The sequence below is a fragment of the Malania oleifera genome, chromosome 11 (assembly GCF_029873635.1).
Source record: "Malania oleifera isolate guangnan ecotype guangnan chromosome 11, ASM2987363v1, whole genome shotgun sequence".
NCBI classification, from domain to species: domain Eukaryota; kingdom Viridiplantae; phylum Streptophyta; class Magnoliopsida; order Santalales; family Ximeniaceae; genus Malania; species Malania oleifera.
In genome coordinates this window covers 42,159,550-42,182,307 of record NC_080427.1, presented here as the reverse complement: position 1 = coordinate 42,182,307, position 22,758 = coordinate 42,159,550, and the positions used below count along the sequence as shown (strand labels likewise).

At 37.1% G+C, this 22,758-nt stretch overlaps 2 protein-coding genes and 1 non-coding gene across 4 annotated transcripts; 2 read left to right on the top strand and 1 right to left on the bottom strand.

The window, feature by feature from the left end:
- The first annotated feature begins 3,572 nt into the window (after positions 1-3,572).
- On the top strand, positions 3,573-5,171 carry LOC131168103 (uncharacterized). Its single transcript, XM_058127309.1, has 3 exons — positions 3,573-3,972; positions 4,056-4,385; positions 4,490-5,171. Exons 1-3 carry the CDS (start codon positions 3,667-3,669, stop codon positions 5,012-5,014), a joined length of 1,161 nt encoding a protein of 386 aa, XP_057983292.1. The 5' UTR covers positions 3,573-3,666; the 3' UTR covers positions 5,015-5,171.
- Positions 5,172-5,784: 613 nt separating this feature from the next.
- LOC131168569 (histone-lysine N-methyltransferase ATXR4) lies at positions 5,785-22,376 on the top strand. 2 transcript variants are annotated; one of them, XM_058128099.1, is made up of 7 exons: positions 5,785-6,174; positions 8,602-8,657; positions 16,159-16,285; positions 17,987-18,056; positions 18,147-18,326; positions 18,649-18,720; positions 22,059-22,376. In XM_058128099.1, the coding sequence occupies exons 1-7, from the start codon at positions 5,812-5,814 to the stop codon at positions 22,175-22,177; spliced, it is 987 nt and encodes a 328-aa protein (XP_057984082.1). In that variant the 5' UTR covers positions 5,785-5,811; the 3' UTR covers positions 22,178-22,376. The 2 variants fall into 2 exon arrangements, with proteins under 2 accessions (XP_057984082.1, XP_057984083.1); XM_058128100.1 differs by having other exon boundaries at positions 5,804-6,174; positions 17,987-18,065; positions 18,255-18,326.
- A 52-nt stretch (positions 22,377-22,428) lies between these two features.
- On the bottom strand, positions 22,429-22,500 carry TRNAG-UCC (transfer RNA glycine (anticodon UCC)). The gene has a single exon. It is a non-coding gene; the product is annotated as a tRNA-Gly (tRNA).
- Positions 22,501-22,758: the final 258 nt, after the last annotated feature.

The following is a 22,758-nucleotide window of genomic DNA, read 5'->3' as shown; positions in this document are numbered from 1 at the left end:
GAGAGGATATTGCTTTTTAACTCATGGATAGTAGAATAGTTTGGTTTATATGAATAACTATACTTCGTTTTACAATCCAAATGACTTAACTTAGTGTCTCTAGTTTATTCAATTAAATTTATTTTATTATTTTTAACAGTCAATCATGCTATTGACTCGGGAGGAATCATTTATAGAACAGACACTGTGTTGATAGGGTTCTTTAGAAAATTCAAGGATTAACTCAAAAGTTTTCTATTTGATTAGAAAGAGTTAAAAAATAATATTTAATCAATTATGAAATGTAAGAGTATGAGGATGAATATTACTCATTTTTAGACTTTAGTTGATGAGCTGTTTCATCATGCAAATGTTTTGCTCTTTCCTTTTTATAAATCTAAAAACTTGAATTCTTTGTTTGGATAGTCTTTAAATTTGAAATTGTATTAGATTTGGATAAAATATAATATAAAATTGTATTGAAATTTGTCCAAATCCACTCAAATTCAAATTCAAAGTGAAATCTATTTTTCTAAATATAGCAAATTTTTACTTAAATATAAGAAGCTTTGATACATGTATCTTATGAAGGGTTCTATAATAATACTAAAAAATTATAAAAAATAAAAAATAGAAAGACCAAAAAATGAAGAAATGTCTTAGAAAATCTAAGAAAATTTTAAAAAAATGTTGAAAAATTTTCTAAAAAATTATAAAAAATTTGAGAAAAACTTGGGAATGTTTTAGAAACTTTCTTTTGGCTCAAATTTGATATTTTTATTTGATTTTTGTGTACGTGCGTCCAAATGATTTAACAAATAGTAAAGAAGTATTTTAAACCTCACCTATATTAGTTATGAGGTGGTATATCTAATAAGATCCCCTCATTTGGAGATCTTATTAGACATTCTGAAGTTGCACTGCAAATTTTATTTTCCTTTTAATTAATTATTTATTTTCTTAAATTAATAATTTAAAATCATGCAATAGTTTAAAACTCTCCATCCTTCTTATATTTTTGAAATACAACTCTCTTTTGTATTCTCAGATTTTAAAAAAATAAAATAAATTATATGGTAGCTTAAAAAAATGGAGGTATTTTAAAATACCTCGTATCTTCTCTCTCCTCCTTCTCCTCTACCAACTTGAACCCGCGACCACAGGGCCAAGCAACAGTCGCAGGACCACCGGGCCAAGGGGAAGTTGGCAATCCTCCTCTGAATCATTTTTTATTTATCCCTAAGGTTTAAGAACATGTCGATGTCTCATAACCAAAAATATATTAAGCTTTCCTAATAATTAAACTATTTCTCAAAGGTAAAAGTTTAATGGTCTTAAATCACGAGTTTTAAAATAGCAAAATTATCATTTGAATTTATTTTTTGAAAAAAAAATTAATTCCCATTGTATTTAAATTAATTAATTAGATACTATCAAAAATACACTTGAATTCAAAATTATTTCGGTGCCTCTAGTTTGTTCGACTAATTTTTTTATTTTTTTAAACAATCAATCGGGCTACTAGTTCGGGAGGAATCATTTATAGAACAAATAATGAATTGATAGGTCTATCTAGACAATTCAAGGATTAACTTAAAAATTTTCAACTAGATAAGAAATGGTTAAGAAATAATATTTAATCAATTATGAAATATAAATTACGAGAAAGAATATTACTCATTTTTAAACTCGAGCCAAAACTTCGTTATTAATTGAAAACTTACTTTTTCATTGCTATTATATAATTGGACTAAATATATTATTTAAATAAAATATTTAAATTGGGCCAATAGTACTTGTAAGGTCTCGAATATTTTCATAAAAAAGGCAAATACTTATTTAAAATCACTTATCAACTAATTAGGTCCAAAATGCATTAATTTATTTGCATTAAAATGAGGAAAAATTGCTCTAAATTTCTTTATTCCGATAATTAATTAATATATGAAAGCAAGAGAGCAGAACACAGTTACCAACGGATCCCAGCCAAGGAACCCCAAAGCCACCAAAAGTCAAACTTCTCGTATTTAACAATCATGAATTGGTGTTTTCCCTGATTGACCAATGATCAGCGACCGCGTGTACCCTTGTGCTGATTCATTGATGATGCAACCATTTTCATTTTCTCATTTTTTGTCTCATCTATTTATTGGAAGATGGAAGGCACAATCAAAATATTCAGTTGGGAGTTGGGTCATGTCACCTCTACGGTACGTACCCTTTATTTTTTTGAAGAGTAATATGATGAAGCCCTTACAAAGTATCTTAACATCTGTTGACTTATTATTTGCTTTAAATTTTATAAGTTTATCTAATAAAATACATTTGATATAGTTGGAGTTTGATGAATGATTTAGGACTTTCTTAATCTAAAAACTAATTCATGGGGTGAGGCTTTTCACTATATTTAATAACTGATTATCAGTCTATTTTATAATCGATGTGATATAATTTAATAATTTTTTTCTCACGGTCTTTCTTGACATAATACACTAGAAAAAATATTGATGAATCGAACTTTGAAACTAGTAATAAGTGATTTAAGGTTTTCTCAACCCCAAGAATTAGCTCATGAGGCGAGACTTTTTCTTATACTTAATAACTGATCATCAGTCTTTTCGATAATCAATATATAATATTTAAATCTATTCTACAAGTTTAAAATTGTTTTATTACACATTTAGCATGAGACCAAAATAATAACCAAATATCTTAACTCACATAAATAAATTTAACCCAAATATTTTAAGTTTTAGGAGGAGCCTCGAAGTTCAACCCCCATACATGTAACTATGCCAGAGGATTCAATATTGAAGAGCACAAAAGCCAAGAAACTATAAATGAAATATGGTTTTCAAAAGCAATTGTACCAAACTACCAGAAATGCCATGATTACCAGTAGAGATGAAGATGTGGACGCTCTGCCCGCTTTGCCTCCCTTCAACGCTCCTTCTCTCTCTTTCTAGTATCGTTTCATTTTTCACTGCTCCCAAACACGCCCTTACAAAAAAAAAAGAAAAAGAAAAAGAAAAAGAAGCCAACATGGGCGTAAAGAAAGGCTGCCCCACGCGCCATTGAGCTTATGAGTCTTTTGAAATAAACGGTAATCCCTCTTAGCACATGCCACCCAAACACTCCCTTTTTTCATTTCATGTTCATATGATGAATCCACTTGTGGGGTTCATGCAACTTTTGGCATCTAGCTAGCTTAGTGGGAGGAGAAAAAGGAAGAAGATAAATATTTAAAAACGTTAATGCTTGTGTTTAACAATAAAATTTATTTTTAGTTATTGTCTATGATATTTAGGAACCATGAAATAATTTTTAACTCATGTTTTAATTATTTTTTATAAGATTAAAAATAATATTTCTGCATAAACATAATTAATTTATTATAATTATTATTTTTTGAATAATTAATTAATTATTTTTAATTTATTTTTAAGGAAATGTGTTCCGTTATCCAAACAGGGAGTTAATCTCTCTTGGTGGCAAACTTCTTCATTGTGAGCTATACGCTCTTGAACTGCGCGTGTGCTAGAGCGCCACCACGAGTGCCGTCTTTAAGTATTCTTCTGCGCTCTTTCCTTTCCCCCACAAGCTTCACTCTCTCTCTCTCCTTCTCTCTTTCTCTCTGCAACAATCAAAATCAACAGAAACAGATCATGAGATGAAATGAGGTGAGAGATGAGTCGTCTGGCGCCGTTATCAGAGGAACCCGTCGACGACGACGAAGAAGGCGACAACAGCTACTCCGGAGGCAGCAGCTCCTCCTCCTCCTCAAAGAGAAAAGGCAGCGAAGGAGGTGGCCGCCGGCGCTCATGGCGGAAGTGGGTGGCGAAGAATCTCAACCACTTATCTGACATCCTCCTCCTCATCAACAAGAAATCTGATCTCAAACTTCTCTTAAGCGTTCTGGGCTGCCCTCTCTTCCCCGTCTCCAATTCCTCATCCCGCCTCCTCCTCCCAATTCCCGCCGCCCCTACTTCCCACGTACGTACAATTTGCTTAATTTTTTAACAAAACTCCAAACACCCCCTTAATGCCCTTCCCCTTTGCCCTTTACTGGTTAACAGGGTTCGCTGTCGGCGCAATACATAATCCAGCACTTCGCGGCGGCGACTGGCTGCCGGAAACTGGAGGGCAGAGTGAAGAACATGTTCGCTACCGGAAAAGTTAGGATGGCCACGGTGGAGGAGCCGAGCTCCGCCGGCTCGGCAGGGGTGCCGCACAGAGGGTGCTTCGTGATGTGGCAGATGGTCCCCAACAAGTGGCTGATTGAGCTGGTCGTCGGCGGCCACAAGGTCGCCGCCGGCAGCGACGGCACTGTGGCCTGGCGCCACACGCCCTGGCTCGCCGCTCACGCCGCTAAGGGCTGCGTCCGCCCCCTCCGCCGTGCTCTTCAGGCCAGTGCAATAATATTATATATATATTTATTTATATTTTGTTCTAAAATGAAAATAGCCCTGAAAATAATTTTGTTTTTGTTTTTGTTTTTTTGGTACATCAGGGACTAGACCCTGTCGCAATATCAACTGTATTTTCCCTAGCGCAGTACGTGGGAGAAAAGCAAATGTGGGCCGTTGACTGTTTCGTGTTGAAATTGTCTGCTGATCAGACGGACCTAGCGGAACGAAGCGACCACACTGCGGAGATGATCAAGCATGTGATCTTTGGCTACTTCAGCCAAAGGAGCGGGCTGCTAGTGTACTTAGAGGACTCCTCCTTGACTAGGATTCAGTCTCCCGGCTCCTACCCTACGTACTGGGAGACCACCATGGGCACCAAGGTGGAGGACTATCGGACGGTGGAGGGCGCCGTGATCGCGCATGCCGGTCAGTCCACCGTCATCATCACACGGTTCGGCGAAAATCTCAAGGCCGGCCTTGCCATCACGCGGATGGAGGAAATCTGGACCATCGATGATGTCGCCTTCGACGTCCAAGGCCTCTCCATGGACTGTTTCATTCCTCCTCGAGAAGTACAGAAGCATTGCCTCGAAGAGAGCTTTGGCGGGAGATCACCCCTACAATAATAAGTGTTCTTTTTACGTCTATCGATTGTATCAGCACCATCCATTTAATACATCTTCACCAAGTTCGTACAAATCAATGGTGATAATGTATCTAAATATGTATCTGACACGCTAAAGAATTTCTTTAATAAAGGATAGATACAGGAGTGATCTTAAATTTTGAGTTTATTAGCTATACATTAACACTAGTGCAATGTGCCAAATCCATTTATAGAATAAGAACTTATATAAATTTTATCATATTCTTGAGATTATAAAATAAACATATAAAAAATAATGCAGTAGTTCACAACTTATATGCTATTCCATGTAAAGTAACTCATCGGAAAAGATTAGTATATCCATCAAATACGAATATTACACGCTACTAAACTTAAATTTTATAAATGTGCAAAATACATGACACACCTAATCAATAAAAAATAAAACTAAGGTTGGCTCACTATTAGAAAGTTTGAATGATTCCATTTGGTGTATACACGTGGATAATGTACAATAATTTTATAATTTTATTTGTATGAAAATGATATGGTGCAATGGGATTGGTGTATAACTCTTGTGAGTTGTAGTTTTGGTGGGATTTGCTGAGCAATCCTAGGAAAAATATCACTGGAAAAATTTGTTAATATTAAATATATAACAACTTGATAAAACATTCATTAATATTAAAGATAGGCTCAATTTCAATAATTGCATTATTAAGAAAACAAACACCAGACACGTGGAGGGAATCCTGTATAATTTCTCCAACCCCAGGTGGCGCCTTCATTCATTTCCCTCCACAGCACGGAGACAGAATGGTCCGACCGTTAGGCCGTTATAGCCGTTGGATTTCGACGTTCTCAAGACTGAATTCCCAGAAGAAGTCACTTTTCGCGTGCTTTTTCTTCACCACAGGTACCGAGCCGACTCGCCCTCAACCTTCTCCGCCGCCCATCCGAGTCTCGTTCACCGAGTCAGCCGGCAGAGGCGTGTTCGCCACCCGCCGAATAGGAGCCGGAGATCTCATACACACGGCCAAACCCCTCGTCTCTCACCCCTCTCTCTCTGCCGTCCACGGCGTCTGCTATTTTTGCCTCAAGAAGCTCCCGAACACATCTTCGGATTCTCAACCTCAGTGTGTTCAGTTCTGCAGCCAAGAATGCAGGGAACAATCCACGGTTTTGCCCTTTTAATTTTTTCTTTAATTATATCATTTTCATTCCAATTTCGCATTCGAGTGTTTTAGCTGCGTTCTTCCTCGTTAGTTCTGTTTTGGTATCGTTGATGAAGGTAGAGGACTGTGAATTGTGATTTTCGCCGAGATGCCCACTACGTGTTTGAGAAATTGCTCACAAGACAGCTGGTTCCCCACCGGACTTGGAGTTCTTGTTTTTTTGTATTTGATTGGCAACACTTGGAATGCTTATCACAGTAGCTCACCAGGCACCACTAGTGTATGCTTAAATAAATATAAATTTGATCCTGGGGGTAATCGCTGATAGTTCAATTGCTGAAGCATTGTTGGGGGTTTTAAAGGGGAGAAGCAACCATTAAGTTTTCATCTTCCAACGACAGAATGCAAGCATTGAGAGAAGAAGATAGATTGTTGGTCCAATGGGGTAGAGACACATGGTTAGGCTAAGGTGTATGAAAAGGACATGCATCACAAATGACACACATGAGACAATTGAGCAGTCGAAAAAGGCGAAGGGGGATTCCTTTAGGCTCTGTTTGGAACTAGGAAAACATTAAGGAAAGGAAAGGAACATATGTAGGAATTCACATTTTTATGTTTGGTTACCAAGGAAAATGAAAATGAAAATAAAAAATACACCAAATCTATGAACAATATTTTGATTTTATACATCATTAATATTTGACCTTTTCATATTTCTAATCATATAAAAATAAATTTTCATTTTCAATAGCATTTAATAGAGAAGGAAAATACTATGGAAAATGAGTTTCCTTCTCCTTTCCCTTTCCTTTCCTTTCCCCAAGTAAAATCCTTGATCCAAGCACACCCTTAAGGAATCCTAGTTCAAGCCCACCGAGTTAAAGCTCTTTAGAACATGCTAGGATTGGGATCGGTAGAGAGATCTTGCTGCCTGCCTCCACAACCAATCATGAGTGTGGGCGTTGCGAGTTTGAACTCTAACAATGGTGCAAACATAACATAGGTTTTTTTTTGGCTAGGCAAGAAAAGCAAACATAACATAGTTGAAGCTTGGTTCAAAATTATATACACGCAAGTCTTGTGTATGACAATTTCATAATCTTGTTCAGAACTCAAAAGACTTGAAACAGTAGTTTCAAGCATTTACATGTTGTCAACTTGAAAAACTAATGATGGCTGTGTTTTAATGGTTATTTTTTATACCAATCCATGCATATCAATATAAAAGATAATGACAATTGGTTTTGGACTTCATGAGTGGTAACCATAAGGTTTGTAAACGGAATGAAAACATGATCATCTGATTAAAGAAATGAAGGTTTGTTTGTGCCAGTGAGCTGAGCCTGATCCGGGCTTGATTAAGCTGAAAACTGAATGAGCTTGTAGGGGTGGTGAAGGAAGGGAAGTTAGAACGGATGATTAATACTTAGTTTGGCAAGGTTACCCCACCCTTCCCCCCCCTCCCCTCCCCTCCCCTTCCCTCCCCTCCCCTCACTTTTTTTTTTTTTTTTTGCATTTTGTCATTTTAGTGGAGATAGAAAAAGTCAATGAGAATGTCTTATGATTTTCTCCCTGGCATTGTGCCAATAACTGGTATTTCTTTTTGTCAAAGTTGAAACTAGTTTTTATTGTGTCAATTTTCAATGAATGATGCATTTGCTTCCAATCAGAATTTGATTTACTTGCATAAAAAAACTAAGGTAATATTCTTGTGTGAGTTGTTACAGTAATCTTGTATTTGGAGGAGACTCTATCCCTAAAATAATTTATGTTAATCATCAAGCATGTATTACATTGGGAAAATTTTTGTAGCTAAGTTATGTTTGAGCAATTATATCTTTGTTTGGTCCTTGTATAGTTGTATTGGCGATTTTTGGAAGTAAAGTTTTCTTTTTCACTTCTTTGCTGCATTTCCTTTCTAGGTCAAGTTACAGGTGGTCTCTTTGCCAAACCCCTTCCACAATATTATGATGAATTTCCTGCAATCAGAGAATTAGGGAAAAAAATGTCCTGTCTTTTTGTGTAGTTTCACCTGTGTTTGCTGGATGGATGGTGATTGCACTGCTATCACTTACTCCAACGAACATGAAGGGATATTACATTGTGGGGGATCGTAAATGCATAAGCTGATCTTTTTCTACATTAAATTGCATATTGCTTTAGTACTTTTGTGAATTAATTTGATTTTTATTGCTGTAACATCTAAAAATTTCATAGAGATCCCTGATACTTGCTGTATTTTATTTGGTTCCAACGGAGACAAGTTTTGGTTTTCAAATTCAAGCTTAACAAGAGAGCAGGGAAACTTCTTGCTATGAATCAGGGATAGAACCAGCAGGGGGTGCTTGGTTGCCAATTTTAACCCATTATTATGATTTTGATTTAGTTTTTATTGTTTTTACTGCATAAATCATTTTGATGCTTTTAGGTATTTTATGAAGTCGAGAGGAAAGCAGATTGGTCGATCTATGATAACTATTGCAGGTATGGAAGTTTGTTTGATTTTTTTTTCTTCTTATTTTTCCATATTATAATGGGTCTTTGGCATCATGTGAAGTTATTTTTTCACGTCTAATATATACTTAAAACTCTTTTTCTTTTTGGTAATCTACAGTGCTACACCTACTTAAAGAATCATTGTGAATACAATTTCCTTATGATGCTATTGTGTAAGTACCAGCATTTTGGTTGGGAGCATGGCAATCAAGTCTTGGGCCTGTACTTGAATGGATTTGGACAAAAAACACAAATTGCATGGAACTTTGTTAAACCTACATTATTGAAATTCAAGGCTTGAGCTCCATACTCCCAAACACAGAATAAAGGTCTAGAGAAAATTTTTGTTTTTTAGCTAGCCTTTGGCTCCTGATTTTGATGACCGACCAGTTGTTCCAAAATTTCAGATTCCATACCATTAATTGCACATAACACTAATTGTAATGTTGTGTGCAAGTGCCCTTTTTTTATAATGGAGAAATTCATTAATGAAACTTGAATGAGATACAAGATTTGGAGAATGCATGTCCTCCTATGAAAATCCAGAAGCATTTATAGGAGTGCAGCCCTCCAATCCCTTGCAGATTAAACAAAGAAATCCCCCAAAAAAATAGTCTACTTTTCCTGGATACTTGGGTTCAAACACCCATGGATTCGCTTTTTGCTTGCCGGTTTCATATAATTAAGAAAACACTAGTTTTCTTGAAGCCTCTTTCACATCTCTCATCAAAAGGTGCCATTTGATAATATCTATCTAACGGATCCCTCGCTAACCCGAGTGAGCATTCAAATATTTGTCCTACATTCATTTGTGAAGGTAGGGGTGAGCATTCGGTCAGTTCGATTAATTAACCGAATTAACTGAAAAATTTTAGTTAAAAAATGTCATTAACCGAACTAACCAAAATTTCATATCTAATCGAACTCAAAACCGACCGAATGAAATTTCGGTTAAATCGGTTAATCGATTTTAATTGATTTAATATTTTCCTATATCTATAAAATATATGTTTTTAATACATATAAAATATAAATAATATATATAATGTATATTAAATTTTAATATATATAATATATAAAAAATAAATAAAATTTTAGTATATATATAATATATAAAATATTTTAATATATAATATATAATTATTTATTATTAATTTATACTATTCGGTTAATTCGGGAACCCAAAAACCGAACCAAAAATTGGAATTCGAAATTCAACGAAAATAAAAATCGAACCAAACCGAATAAATTTTTTAACTGACCTGAACCGACCGAATTTACTCGGTTAATTTGGTTAATTAGATTTTAATTGAATTATGCCCACCCCTACGTGAAGGTACTCCTAATGGATTGAAACCCATATCAACAGGTTTTCCATCTTGCAAATAAGGCATGCCCTTGAAACAAACATCCAAGAGGAAGTGAGGAAAACAGCTCTATCCCATAATAAATGGGAAGATATCGTCTTGCCACAAAAAATCCTTGCATTTCTATCAACTCAAAAAATCCAATGAATAGCAAACATGGCGCAATTCCACAAAATTCTGCATTTTTACTTCTCGTAAAACCCAAACTACAACAACATAGTCACCAACGTCTTTGTGTATTACCTCCACGTTGCAACAAATATAGAGAAAAAAGATACTTGAAGCTGCTTACCCACTTGCCAATGTAGAAAAAGGCTCACATTAGTCTCATTAGAATCTAAATGCATCATGCAAGTGTCTTCAATAATTGTCCTATAGGGTCTCCTCACTTGTATTGAGTCATTTGTATTGATCCCGTTAAGAGCCAAAGTCTAACTAAATGCATTAATCTTAAAGGGAACCTTAGTCTTCCAAATAACCTCAAAGCAAAAGGACATGAAGTTGAAGGTTTTAGTGCATGAAGAGAGAGATTTAGATGAAAAGAAGCCAAAAGTATTCCCTAAATACATATCAGTTATTTGCCTTTTGATTGAGGAACAAAAGAATACAAAACTCTCAACAAAATAACTAGCTCATCGACTTCTTTTTTATTATTTTGAAAAAAAGGAAATTTCAAGGTAAACACAGCTCACTTCCAAAGAATAAAATGATGCGATGTAAGCATTATCAATGGAATAAAGCTTGAAAGGGTGAGACATCAAAGCCTACAAAAAAACCTTACCTATTGTTTAAGGTGTGGCTCTTATACTTGGAGTTTCATAAATAAAGGAAGGAAGGGGGCTGCACAGCAAGGACTCGTCAACGAGTGTCTTGTACTTGTCGACGAGTAGATCCCGAGAGCAAAGAAAACTCAGAGTTTCTAAGATACTGAGAGCAGAAAAATGGAGTCGTCGTTGAATGGTCAGAGTAGTCGACGAGTGGTCTTCTATGCCTCGTCGATGAGTGCCCTATCCTCGTTGACGAGTACTTCTGTGCTGCGAGTAGATTTTTTGAATTTTGAATTTGAACATTGGGGTGGTTGGGTAATTGGAGGGAAACCTCCGAGGAACTGTTATATATGTCATTCTGGGCCTGTGTTGAAAGAGTGTGTGATCATTTGTGAAGTGTATTGTGTACTTTGATATTTCCTTAGTGAAATTCTTGTGCCATTGCTTCCGTGGATGTAGGCTTTGCCGAACTAGTTAATCTTGTTGTTGTGCTTGTGGTTTCTTATTTATTGGTTGAGTTTAATTTGCTTGTTGCGTTTTTATTCCGCTGTGCATCCTATATCCGATCCTTATTTACAACAAAGTGGTATCAGAGCAATTGTTGTCATGGCATCGGGATCATCTTCTGCAAGATTTGACATTATCAAATTTGATGGAACTGAAAATTTTGGTTTGTGGTAGAGGAGAGTCAAGGATATTCTTGTGCAACAAGGAATGACTAAGGCTTTACTTGACTTTCAACCGAAAGTAATGGATGAGGCAATATGGGGAGATTTGAAAGCAAAGGCCGCTTCTACAATGCACTTGTGTTTGGCCGACGAAGTTCTCTATCATGTGATGGAGGAGGATTCTCCAGCGGCTATATGGCGAAAGTTAAAAAGCCGGTACATGTTCAAATCACTCAATAATACATTTTTTCTTAGGCAGTGGCGTCTTTATTGGTTTAAGATGGTTGAAGGATCAAACTATAATTAACATATTATTGCCTTTAATCAAATAATAAGTGATTTCATAAGAGTTGATGTTAAGTTTGATGAAGATGATAAGGCGTTGATGTTGCTAAACTCCTTGCCGTCGACTCATACCTATGAAAATCTGGTTACCACTTTTACGTGGGGAAAAGAGACTCTTGATTTAGAAGAGGTAATAAGTGCCTTGTTGAATTTTCATCAAAGGCTGAAAATATGTGATGATGGAGAATGACTTGTGGTGAAAGGTAATAATGAGCGTGACAAAGGAAAGTTCAAAAGTGGGTCAAGTCAGAAATTCTGCACTCAATCCAAGAAGAAAAAGGAAATTCGGTGTTATAAATGCGGTAAAAAGTGGTATGTGAAACCAGAGTGTCCGAATTGGAAGAAGGGAAATGCTGAAAAGCACGAGGGGATTTCGAAGTCAGCGAATGTGGTTCAAGAAGGAGGTTCAGTTTGCAGCGATGATGATGTTCTTTTAGTTTCATCGGGGTCGGATAATCTTACGGATTCTTGGATACTTGATTCGGCATGTTCTTACCACATGACTCCAAACAAGGAGTGGTTCAACACTTATAGGTTAGTGAATTCAGGTTCAGTTCTTATGGGTAATGATGTTTCTTAAAAGATCATTGGCATAGGAAGTGTTAAGATAAAAATGTTTGATGGTGCTGAGAGAACCTTGAGCAATGTAAGACATATACCGGAGTTGAGAAAGAGTTTGATATCACTTGGCACTTTGGATTGTAATGGAGTTATGAAAGTATGGAAAGGAAATCTGACGGTGATGAAAGGGCAAAAGTTAGATGGGAATATCTACACATTGCAGGGAATTACTGTTGTAGGTGGAGCTGCAGCCGTAGATGCTGAATCTGATGAGACCATCTTGTGGCATATGCGTCTTGGGCATATGGGAGAACATGGTATGAAAGAATTACACAAGAGGAAACTTTTAAAGGGTTTGAAATCATGTCAGCTGTAAGATTTGTGTTCTTGGAAAACAAAACAGGGTAAAATTTAAATCAGCTACACACAAAACGAAAGATATTCTTGATTATGTGCATTCCGATGTTTGGGGTCCGGTTAGAGTTGCATCAAAGGGTGGACATGTGTATTATATGAGTTTTATTAATGATTACTCATAAAAAGTCTGGATATACTTCATGCGACATAAGTTTGATTCATTTGCTAGGTTCAAGATTTAGAAGGCTGAAGTGGAAAACCAAACGGGGAACAGAATCAAATGCTTGAGGTTGGATAATGGGACCGAGTACGCTGATTCTCGGTTTATGGAGTTTTGTGAGCAGCAGGGCATTAAGAGACACTTTACCGTTCACTGGACATCTCAGCAAAATGGTGTGGCGGAAAGGATGAACCGGACTCTGGTTGAGAAAGTTCGGTGTCTCAGGCTTAATGCAGGGCTACCAAAGAACTTCTGGACCGAGGTAATTAGTATGACTTGTTTTCTGATAAACTGATCACCAAGAGCATCACTATGGACGGGAAGTGTCGTAGACTACTCTGGATTGAAAATATTCGGGTGTCTAGTGAGGAGAGGTCTAAGCTTGACCTGAAGTCTCGTCATTGCACCTTTTTGGGATATCAAAAGGGTGTAAAGGGGTACAAGCTGTGAGCCCGTTGGCAAACAAAGTGGTGATTAGTAGAGATGTAGTCTTTGATGAGAAGACTATGGTGAAGTGTACTCAAGAGTGTTATGAACAGAAACAGGAGCCAGAAAGATGGGGTAGTGATGAACATGTTGTGCAGGTGGAGTTGGAAGCTCAAGGCAACGAAAATGATCATGGTCCTATGGTTGCAGGGAGCTCTAGTTCAAGAAACCAACAAGTTGACGATCTTCCTATACGGAGATCCGGACGCACTATTAGGCCTCCACCAAGGTATGGGTTTGAAGAGTTAGTGTCTTATGCTTTTTTTACCAGTTGCAATGATCCAACTACATTTCAAGAGGCAGTGCACAGTTAGGAGAAAGGTAGGTGGATGGGAGCAATGATTGAAGAGATGGAATCACTACATAAAAATCAAACTTGGGATTTGGTGGAGCTTTCAGATGGGAAGAGACCGATAGGCTGTAAATGGGTATATAGGAAGAAGGAAGCAATTTTAGAAAAGAAAGGAGAGAAATTCAAAGTAAGGTTGGTGGCAAAAGGATACTTACAGAAGAAGGGGATAGACTATGATGAGATCTTTTCACATGTGGTTCGACATACTTCTATTAGGATTGTGTTGGGGTTGGTAGCTCATTATGATCTTCATTTAGAATAAATGGATGTGAAGACGACGTTTCTTCACGGTGACTTGAAGGAACCGATTTATATGGTACAGTCGGAGGGATTCAATGAACCATGGAAAGAAAACTTAGTTTGTAAGTTGAAGAAATCTCTCTACGAGTTGAAACAATCTCCAAGGCAATGGTATAAAAATTTGATTCTTACATGATCAAGATTGACTACAAAAGGTGTGAGTATGATTGTTGCATATATGTGCACAAACTTGATGATGGTTCTCTTATTTTCTTGGTATTGTACGTCGATGACATGTTGATAGCTGCAAAAGATTTAACTGAGGTGAATCAGTTAAAAGAACTGTTGCATAAGGAATTTGACATGAAGGATCTTGGTTTAACCAAGAAAATACTTGGGATGGAGATTCGCCAGGATAGAACTGTAGGGAGATTATGACTATTTCAGGGCGGCTATGTGCATAATGTGTTAGAGAGGTTTAACATGGCTAATGCAAAACCAGTGTGTACACCTCTTGCGAGTCGTTTTAAGTTCTCTACTGCAGATTGCTCAAGCACGGATGAGGATATCCAAGACATGTCAAAGGTCCCCTGTGCTAGCGCTGTGGGGAGTTTAATGTATGTCATGGTATGTATGAGGCCAGATTTGGCACATGCTGTGAGCGTGGTAAGTAAGTTTCTCTCTAATCCAAGAAGACAGCATGGGGATGTCGTCAAATGGATATTCAGATACTTACGGGGTACATCGAGATATGGCATTGTGATCGGCAAGCAAATAGGGTTGTCCTTCAGTTATGGAGTTTGTTGATGCTAACTATGCAGGAGATATGGATGATAGAATGTCTACAACGGGTTATGTATTTACCCTTGTAGGAGGACCTATATGTTGGAGATCCATGGTTCAATCTCTAGTAGTGTTGTCCACGAATGAGGCAGAATATATGGCAGTTTCCGAATCTGCAAAGGAAGTCTTATGGCTTACCTATTAGCTCAAAGAGTTGGGATTACAGTAAGATGGAGTGGTGCTGCATTGTGATAGTCAGAGTGTCATTTACTTGGCGAAGAATCAGGTATACCATGCTAGAACTATTGATGTGAGGTTCCACAGGGTTCGAGAGTTGATTACTTCAGGTGAACTTATATTGGAGAAGGTTCAAACTTCTGAAAATGCAGCGGATATGTTGATGAAATCGGTTACTTCTGAGAAGTTCAAACATTGCTTAGACTTACTCCATGTCTCCAAGTGATGGAAGGGAGACATACCCAACCAAGCATTTTCAAATTTAAGGCGAAGCAGTTAAACATGATTTTCGGGATTCTCCTAAGGGGCGTATAATTGCCAAGGTGGAGATTGTTGTTTAAGGTGTGAATTTTATACTTGGAGTTTCATAAACAAAGGAAGGAAGAGGGGGCTACACAGTAGGGACTCGTCGACAAGTGTTCTGTTGCTCGTCGACAAGTAGATCCCGAGAGCAAAGAAAACTCAGAGTTTCTAAGATACCGAGAACAGAAAAATGGAGTCGTCGACAAATGGCTAGACTAGTCGACGAGTGGTCTTCTGTGCCTCATCGACGAGTGCCCTGTCCTTGTCGACGAGTGCTTCTGGGCTGCGAGCAGATTTTTTGAATTTTGAATTTGAATGTTGGGGTGGTTGGGTAATTGGAGGGAAACCCCCGAGGGACTGTTATATATGTCATTTTGGGCGTGTGTTGACAGAGTGTGTGATCATTTGTGAAGTGTATTGTGTACTTTGATATTTCCTTAGTGAAATTCTTGTGCCATTGCTTCTGTGGATGTAGGCTTTGCCGAACCACGTAAATCTTGTTGTTGTGCTTGTTGTTTCTTATTTACTGGTTGAGTTTAATTTGCTTGTTGCGTTTTTATTCCGCTGTGCATCCTATATCCGATCCTTATCTACAAATCTTTTTACTTCTCAAAACGACCTTACCCCACCACCCCCACCCACAAATCATCAAAGGCACAAATAAGTTTGCATGCAAGTGCACTTTTAATGTTGTCTTTATTTACACATGCTTTCTATTTTCTCTTATTATTGATATTTCACATGAAATTCACCTAATAAACAACTAATGTTGTAACCTGTAATTGAATGTTCATTTCCTAAAGAATTCGAGGGTTGAAATATCCACTCTTGGTAAAGCGGTTGGCTTGCATGGTTATATCTGGAGTAGCATCTGCCGACTGTCTTGACATACTTCAACCTGCTAGTTTGTCCCCTGGGATGAAAGCAGAGGTGAGAATCTTACTTTTCTTCTTCTTCTTCCTTTTTTTTTTCTTTGTTGTGAGATTGGTTGCACTTAAGATCTGAAACTTGGGGCAATTTTTTTTGTCGGATTTCCATTTCCATATATTTCTACATGATAGAGAGGTGGAGGAGCTATCATCTTTGTTGAGTTTGTCGAAGGGTTGCTGGTCTTCCAATACAGAGGATGTGAGGAAATAGGTGCTGGATCTTCAGGGGACTTTTCTTGCAATGGTTCTTTGAGTTTTGATCCAGGAGAAGGTGTCATTTTTGCTCTATCATGGTACTTGGTTGGCAAAAATTCCCTCTAAAATCAAGGCTTTTGTTTAGTTGCCCATTCTTTGATAGACAGTAACAATCTGTGGCAGAGTAGGAGGCCTTTTAAGGCATCATTTTTGGTTGTGCACATCCTTTGCTTCAAAAATCTGCCTATCATTGGTTTATGCATTGTTCTTTCTCTTGGAGAATATGGAACAAGCTTTTCGGTTTTATTGGGGAGTGATGGGTTTGTCCAGAGTTGGTGGAGGATGTTGGCCATTTCTTTTTTGGGGTTTGGGAGGAGTGACGACAGGGCAACCTTATGGAGATGTGGGTTGTATGCTGCATTGTGGGGTATTTAGATGGAAAGGTATTCTTGCATTTCTAAAGGGAAGAAGACTTCTTGGTTTGATTTGTAATAAGATTCAACATTTGGTTTCTTTATAGAATGTTGCTGCAAGTTGTTTCAGGGGAATGTGTTTTGACTTTTGATGATGTTCAGTGTAATTGGTTGGGAGTTCTGAGACCTGTATTGACTCTTTTCTTTTATTTGCATTTTCAGCTCCTATTAGGGGGAATTTGTTATTCTCCTGCTTTTTACATTCTTTCTTTATTGACGTAATTCTTCTTTGTCCATTAAAAAAAACATCTAAAAAATGTGAAGGTCTTAGAGATTTTAGAGTATAGAACTGTGCTGCTTTTTATTTATTTATTTTTTTTCAGTATCACATTCAGCGGTGAAGAAGGTTGCAAATTTTTGTCACTTCTTGCATCCATAGATGACACTGTTCTCTGTGCATTTTTGCAACTGATCAGTATTCTTTCTTCTCTGAATATGGCAAGGACTGTGAGGAGGTCTTCTCTTTTGTATATTTTCCCACCTTCCAAATTAATTTTGTATCTAGAATGAAAAGGTTTTTCATACTAGTTAATCAGTTCATTATTTAAAATGCACTTTGGAAAAAAAAAAAAAATCAAAAAAAGAAAAAAAGAAAAAATTGGATTCTGATGGCTCATTTATCTGCCTCCTATGAAGGAAAATAGTAACTATGGTTGATATGGAGCCTCAATTGATTATTTCCCTTTCAACCACAAAATATCACCAGGGGTGATTTCTTGAATTTGTTCAAGCGGAACATGATTTAGAAGTATATATGGAAGTTCACCAAAAGTTTTTATTATGTAAATGTAATTGGAAACCATTGTTTTATTCAAGCGTTTCCAAGTCACTCTTTCTGTTTTGAGGAATGAAGTAATTGAACTTTGGGAAATATGCAGTTCATGAGATGAGGGAATATTATAGAAAATTGACACGTTCTCATCTGAATTGGTTAGTCTGTGAACATGTTTTTTCTTCCTTTCATTCTCTTTTGAGGAAATCCCTTTTTCCCTCTTCTTAGTTATCAACTTATGCAAGGGTATTTTTTTCCCCAGATGGAAGAGGAGTTTGGCTTGCTAAGGAGTGCCTTCACAAGGGCAAATGTGACAGACAAACAGATGGCTTGTATCCTGTGTACAGAGACTTGACTTATTTTCAGTTCCACTTGCTTCATTCTTCTGTGTCTTGAGCACACATTTTCTTTGACATTGCTAGTCCTAACCAGTCAATGGTACACAAATGCGCTGGCTAGGATTCGAATTAATGCATTTCGCATCGAATTTGCTGGGGGATTGTATGAAGATCTCATTTCATTGGCTGCAGCCTCTGTAGAAGCGGAAGCTGCTGTTGGAAATGCAGTTTATATCCTTCCATCCTTCTACAATCACGATTGCGGTAAGCCCTCTCATTCACACACTTAAATTGGTGCCTCTCTTTATAATTGGATCAATAAATTTTTTTTTTGCTTTTTCAATGAACATCTTGTTTATATACAGTAGTCTCCAGAGGCTTTCCAGCCTCAGTGTAATGGTATCAGTTTGAAAAATGCTACTAGAAAATAGGAAAGAAACTGGCTACAGGGATACTTGAATGTCCTTAATTAAAAGCAAAGTACCAAAGATTGTGCTGGTCATATTTCAATTGTTACCTGTAGATGCCTATGCCTATAATCATTCCATTTGTTCCATGTAGCTGAGTTGATTTACTTTTATTGCAGATCCCAATGCTCACATTGTGTGGATAGAGAACGTGGATGCCAGATTGAAGGCACTCCGAGATATTGAATCAGGTTGCATTATTCACCATCTTTTTTTCAAAAAAATTTTGAAATCATATAGGCCAACTTTAGGATAAGAGAGGAATATATCCTTATTTATAACCAAAAGTGACATAGAAGACAATAGCAATATATTCAGGAAAGACTACTAGAAACACCAATCACTAATCACTATCAATAGCAATATATTCAAGAAAAACTACTAGAAACACCAATCAATAATCACTAGCTTGTTGGCGGCATGAAAGTATGGTAATTTATTGGTGAAGTATTCCACAGGATTTTAAATTGAAGTCACTTAATATTATATGCTTTCAGGATGCCATTTTTCGAAAAATAGTGCTGACTCTGATCTCTCATTCATCTCAAGTTATGCAAATTGTTAAACCTTAATGGTTTTTGTGTGTGCGTGCACGTGCGTGTGTGTGTGAGAGGGAGTGAAGCAGCAATTGGTGTAATCCCAAGAGGGAGGGGGTGCGAATTGGATTTTTAAAAATTTTAGGTCAAGTCTATTCAACTTCTATCTACAACCAGTATAACCCAACCTAGGGTCTTTTCTAAACAATTTCAATTCAATAGATACAAAGACGTTCAAATAAGTAAGGCGGATAAAACAGTTTCAGTATTTCTCAAGCAATCACAAATATGTATCTAAATACTAGTGCAATGAATCCAGTAGATAGCAATAAGCAAGCAATCACAAGAATGTAAAGAAAAAAAAGGGACAGTGACACACGATATGTTATCGAGGTTCGGCAATTGTGCTTACTTCCCCACCTCTAGCTAACCAGCCCGAGGATTCCACTAATGCTCCCTTATGGGTGGAGCAACACCGGTTACAACCTCCTCTCCTTACTGGGCGAGGAATACCTCAACTCACATTCACAGGGCTGAGCCCAACCTATACAACCTCTCCTTCACAGGGCGGAGAATACCCTCCTCAGGCCACGCCTGGAATGCAATAGTTAATAACAAATGTGTACAATAGAGATGCTTCTTACACAAGCAGATATGTACAATAATTCAACCAATGCACTCTAGTATGATAAGGATTAATGCTTAGTAGAGTTTATGTGAGATATCTCTCACAGGTATATTTATGAAAAATGATAGAGACAATGATCTTCGACTTAAAACAAATTTATATTGAGAACTCTTCAAAGATCTAAAGCTCAAAATAATATCTCCAAGAATATTTTTGAAATGAAGTGAAGGAGATGTTGGATAATAGCTCCCAAAAGATTTTTGGCAATAAGCACAGATTGAGCTTTTGAGTCTTGCAATGAAAGTGCACAAAGACTTGCAAACTAAGAGGGGATTTTCCCAATAATATTTATCAATAAGAAAAAATATGGGAGAGAATCTCAAAGCAAACTCTCAAGAATGATTTTTCAAAAATAAATGGATATGTGAGAGTATATGCTTAGAATGATATATGAATAAGCCCACAACAATCAAAGACTCTTCAAGTTGCAATTAGTTTGCAAATGAAGAGTATGAAAATGATGCTCTCTTCTTAGAATGGTTTTAGCAAGAAAGAATGAGAGAGAGAGAGAGAGAGAGTATAATATGCTTTGTATGTGAAAGATGTAAGCAAATAGCATAAGAAATTTTTGAGAGAATTTTTGCTAATTTTCGTTGCTAATTATGTTTACAAATGGGCTATATACATCCCAAGATTTTTGACCGTTGAGGACACGGAGGAAATTTTAGAAATTGTTTAATTAAGAATTTAACCTGAATTAGTGCAGTAAAAATTCGGGAACCCAAGAGGTTCGGTCGACTGGTGCTAGCACTGGTCGGCAGACTAGTTGAAATTTAAAGCAGTCTCGAGAGGGTCGATTGACCGAGCACAAGGCCAGTCGGTTGGCCACTCAATGATTTTCAAAATATATTCGAGGCTCGGTTGGCTGAGCATACTGCCGGTTGGCCGTGCTAAGAGCGATTTCCAAACCTTTGTAGGTTTGGTCGCCTGAGGCTATCTTTGGTCATTTAGACCGGTCGGCTGAGTACGCTCAAAAGGCAAAGTCTCATGGTCGGTCGACTGAGAAAGATGTGTTCATTTTTGGTCGGTCGGCCGAGGCTTTGCAAAACAGCCCAACTATGAAGGGTCAGTCGAGTGAGGCGTTTATAACACGCTATGGTCGGTCGACCGAGGTCCTTCAAAAAACAAGGTATGCCTTATTTTGTACTTAAATCTTTTCAACCCCGTGTGAAAAGATTATAACATTTTAATTTTAAGGGTTTTGGAACTTAATGGTCAATCTATGGTTTTTGAGCATTAAATCCTATCATGCATGCAATGCATTAATACAAACCATATAATTATTACAGACCAAAAAATTTAATGCAATTACAATTGACAAATTTTATCTTCATTCCTTTTACTCTTCAAATGCCATCATGTGATGAGAGCTTTGAGTTCCGTATGACTTTCATTGTCCTTAGCATCCGTACGTGCTAAGAGTTAATCCTGTTCAAATGCTCAGTGCACAGATAAGATACAAAGTGATTTGTCATTATTAAAATTGGATTGGACTCATAGAGTCAACAGAGAGTATACTACCAATTGGTTCATAATTATATTTTCTTTTTTCAATCGGAATTTATCAACCGATCCCACCTAGTGGGGCTTATGGCTTGGTTCATTGTTATTCTTGTAATGAGAATATATCAAGCGTTGGGATAACGCATATACTATTAACTGTGGCATCATTTGCATGCCTATTTTTCAAGGCTCCATTCGATTTTTAACTTGAAAATTTCAAAGGAAAATCTCAAACTAGCATAGAATATGACATAGTTTGGCAAAAGATAAGTCTTTTGGGAAAAGTTTAAGCTAGCCTTGCGTGGACTAAATTGTGTTTAGGATGGATCAACTTAACCGCAAATTCTCTTCCATCAAATTATGTCCACTGAATCAACGGACGTGTGGTAAATAAAACAAACAAAATTTGCATGTCTTTGAGTGGACTGTTTTCCATCAGTTCGGCAAGATGATTCTTGTTCATACAGTGAAATTTGTTGTATGAAAATCCCAGTAGGCATTTTGATGAGGAACAAGGAGAGAGAGAGAGAGAGAGAGAGAGAAGGGATGGGGATATAATAGAGGATGGCCACCTTCCCAATCCAATTCATCTTCAACTCTGATGAAAAGGTTACTGCAACTTCGTATTTATAGGACTCTAAACTTGGGATCAAGCAAAAACCCAAACTTCCAAAATGAAACACCTAAATTGTTTGGAAGTATTTGCTAGATATTCTCTCAATAAAAATTGTAGAAAAAAATAAAACTGATATAACAATAGTGCATTCTCTATTAAATTTAAAGTCTGGTGTTGGCATTGCAGGTGAAGAGCTGCGGATATGCTACATCGATGCGAGTATGGATCATGATGCGAGGCAGGGCCTGCTGTCCGAAGGATTCGGTTTTCAGTGCTGTTGTTTTCGTTGTTTGGCGGGTGACTGAGAGACTGAATATTCTGTTTTCTTCCAACTTTGATGGAATGGATTTTAATTCAATAAATTTACAGCTGAAAACACAGCTTATGAATGGGATATTTTTTTGGGGGTTTCTGCTTTGCTCTCTATTGTTCCATTACCTTTGCTTTGCTCTTTGTACATTGTAGATATTTTTTTTCAAAAACAGATAATAGTTTTTTCTTTTGGAAGAGAGAGTTTGGTTTTGTGTCTTCCAGGAGCAGATTGAAAAACAGAACCTGCGTTTGCCGGGAGTCGAACCCGGGTCTATTGCTTGGAAGGCAATTATCCTAACCGTTGGACTACAAACGCTTACATGCTCGTTGTGGTATGTGTTATTATTTAATTCATCAACAGGTGTGGAATCATCTTCTCCTTTTCCTTTATTTTTTGGGAGTATGTTGGATGCCGTTCAAAAAGATAAAATTACTTAAAAATTGGTGAGGTCACATCTTTTTAGTTAAGTGAATTATGAGAATGATTAATGTTGGATGTTGTGAAATAATGTAAGATTATGTACTTTTAAATGACAATATAATAGAAAAATAAGGAAGGAATATACAATTATGT

Excerpts from the sequence above, each read along its gene's own strand:
- LOC131168103 (XM_058127309.1), top strand. The coding sequence starts at position 3,667 with ATGAGTCGTCTGGCGCCGTTATCAGAGGAACCCGTCGACGACGACGAA. Across the intron at positions 3,973-4,055 it reads CCGCCGCCCCTACTTCCCAC|GGTTCGCTGTCGGCGCAATA; the intron begins GTACGTACAATT and ends ACTGGTTAACAG. Across the intron at positions 4,386-4,489 it reads CCCTCCGCCGTGCTCTTCAG|GGACTAGACCCTGTCGCAAT; the intron begins GCCAGTGCAATA and ends TTGGTACATCAG.
- LOC131168569 (XM_058128099.1), top strand. The coding sequence starts at position 5,812 with ATGGTCCGACCGTTAGGCCGTTATAGCCGTTGGATTTCGACGTTCTCA. Across the intron at positions 16,286-17,986 it reads CCCCTGGGATGAAAGCAGAG|ATGGAAGAGGAGTTTGGCTT; the intron begins GTGAGAATCTTA and ends TTTTTTCCCCAG. Across the intron at positions 18,721-22,058 it reads ACTCCGAGATATTGAATCAG|GTGAAGAGCTGCGGATATGC; the intron begins GTTGCATTATTC and ends TTGGCATTGCAG.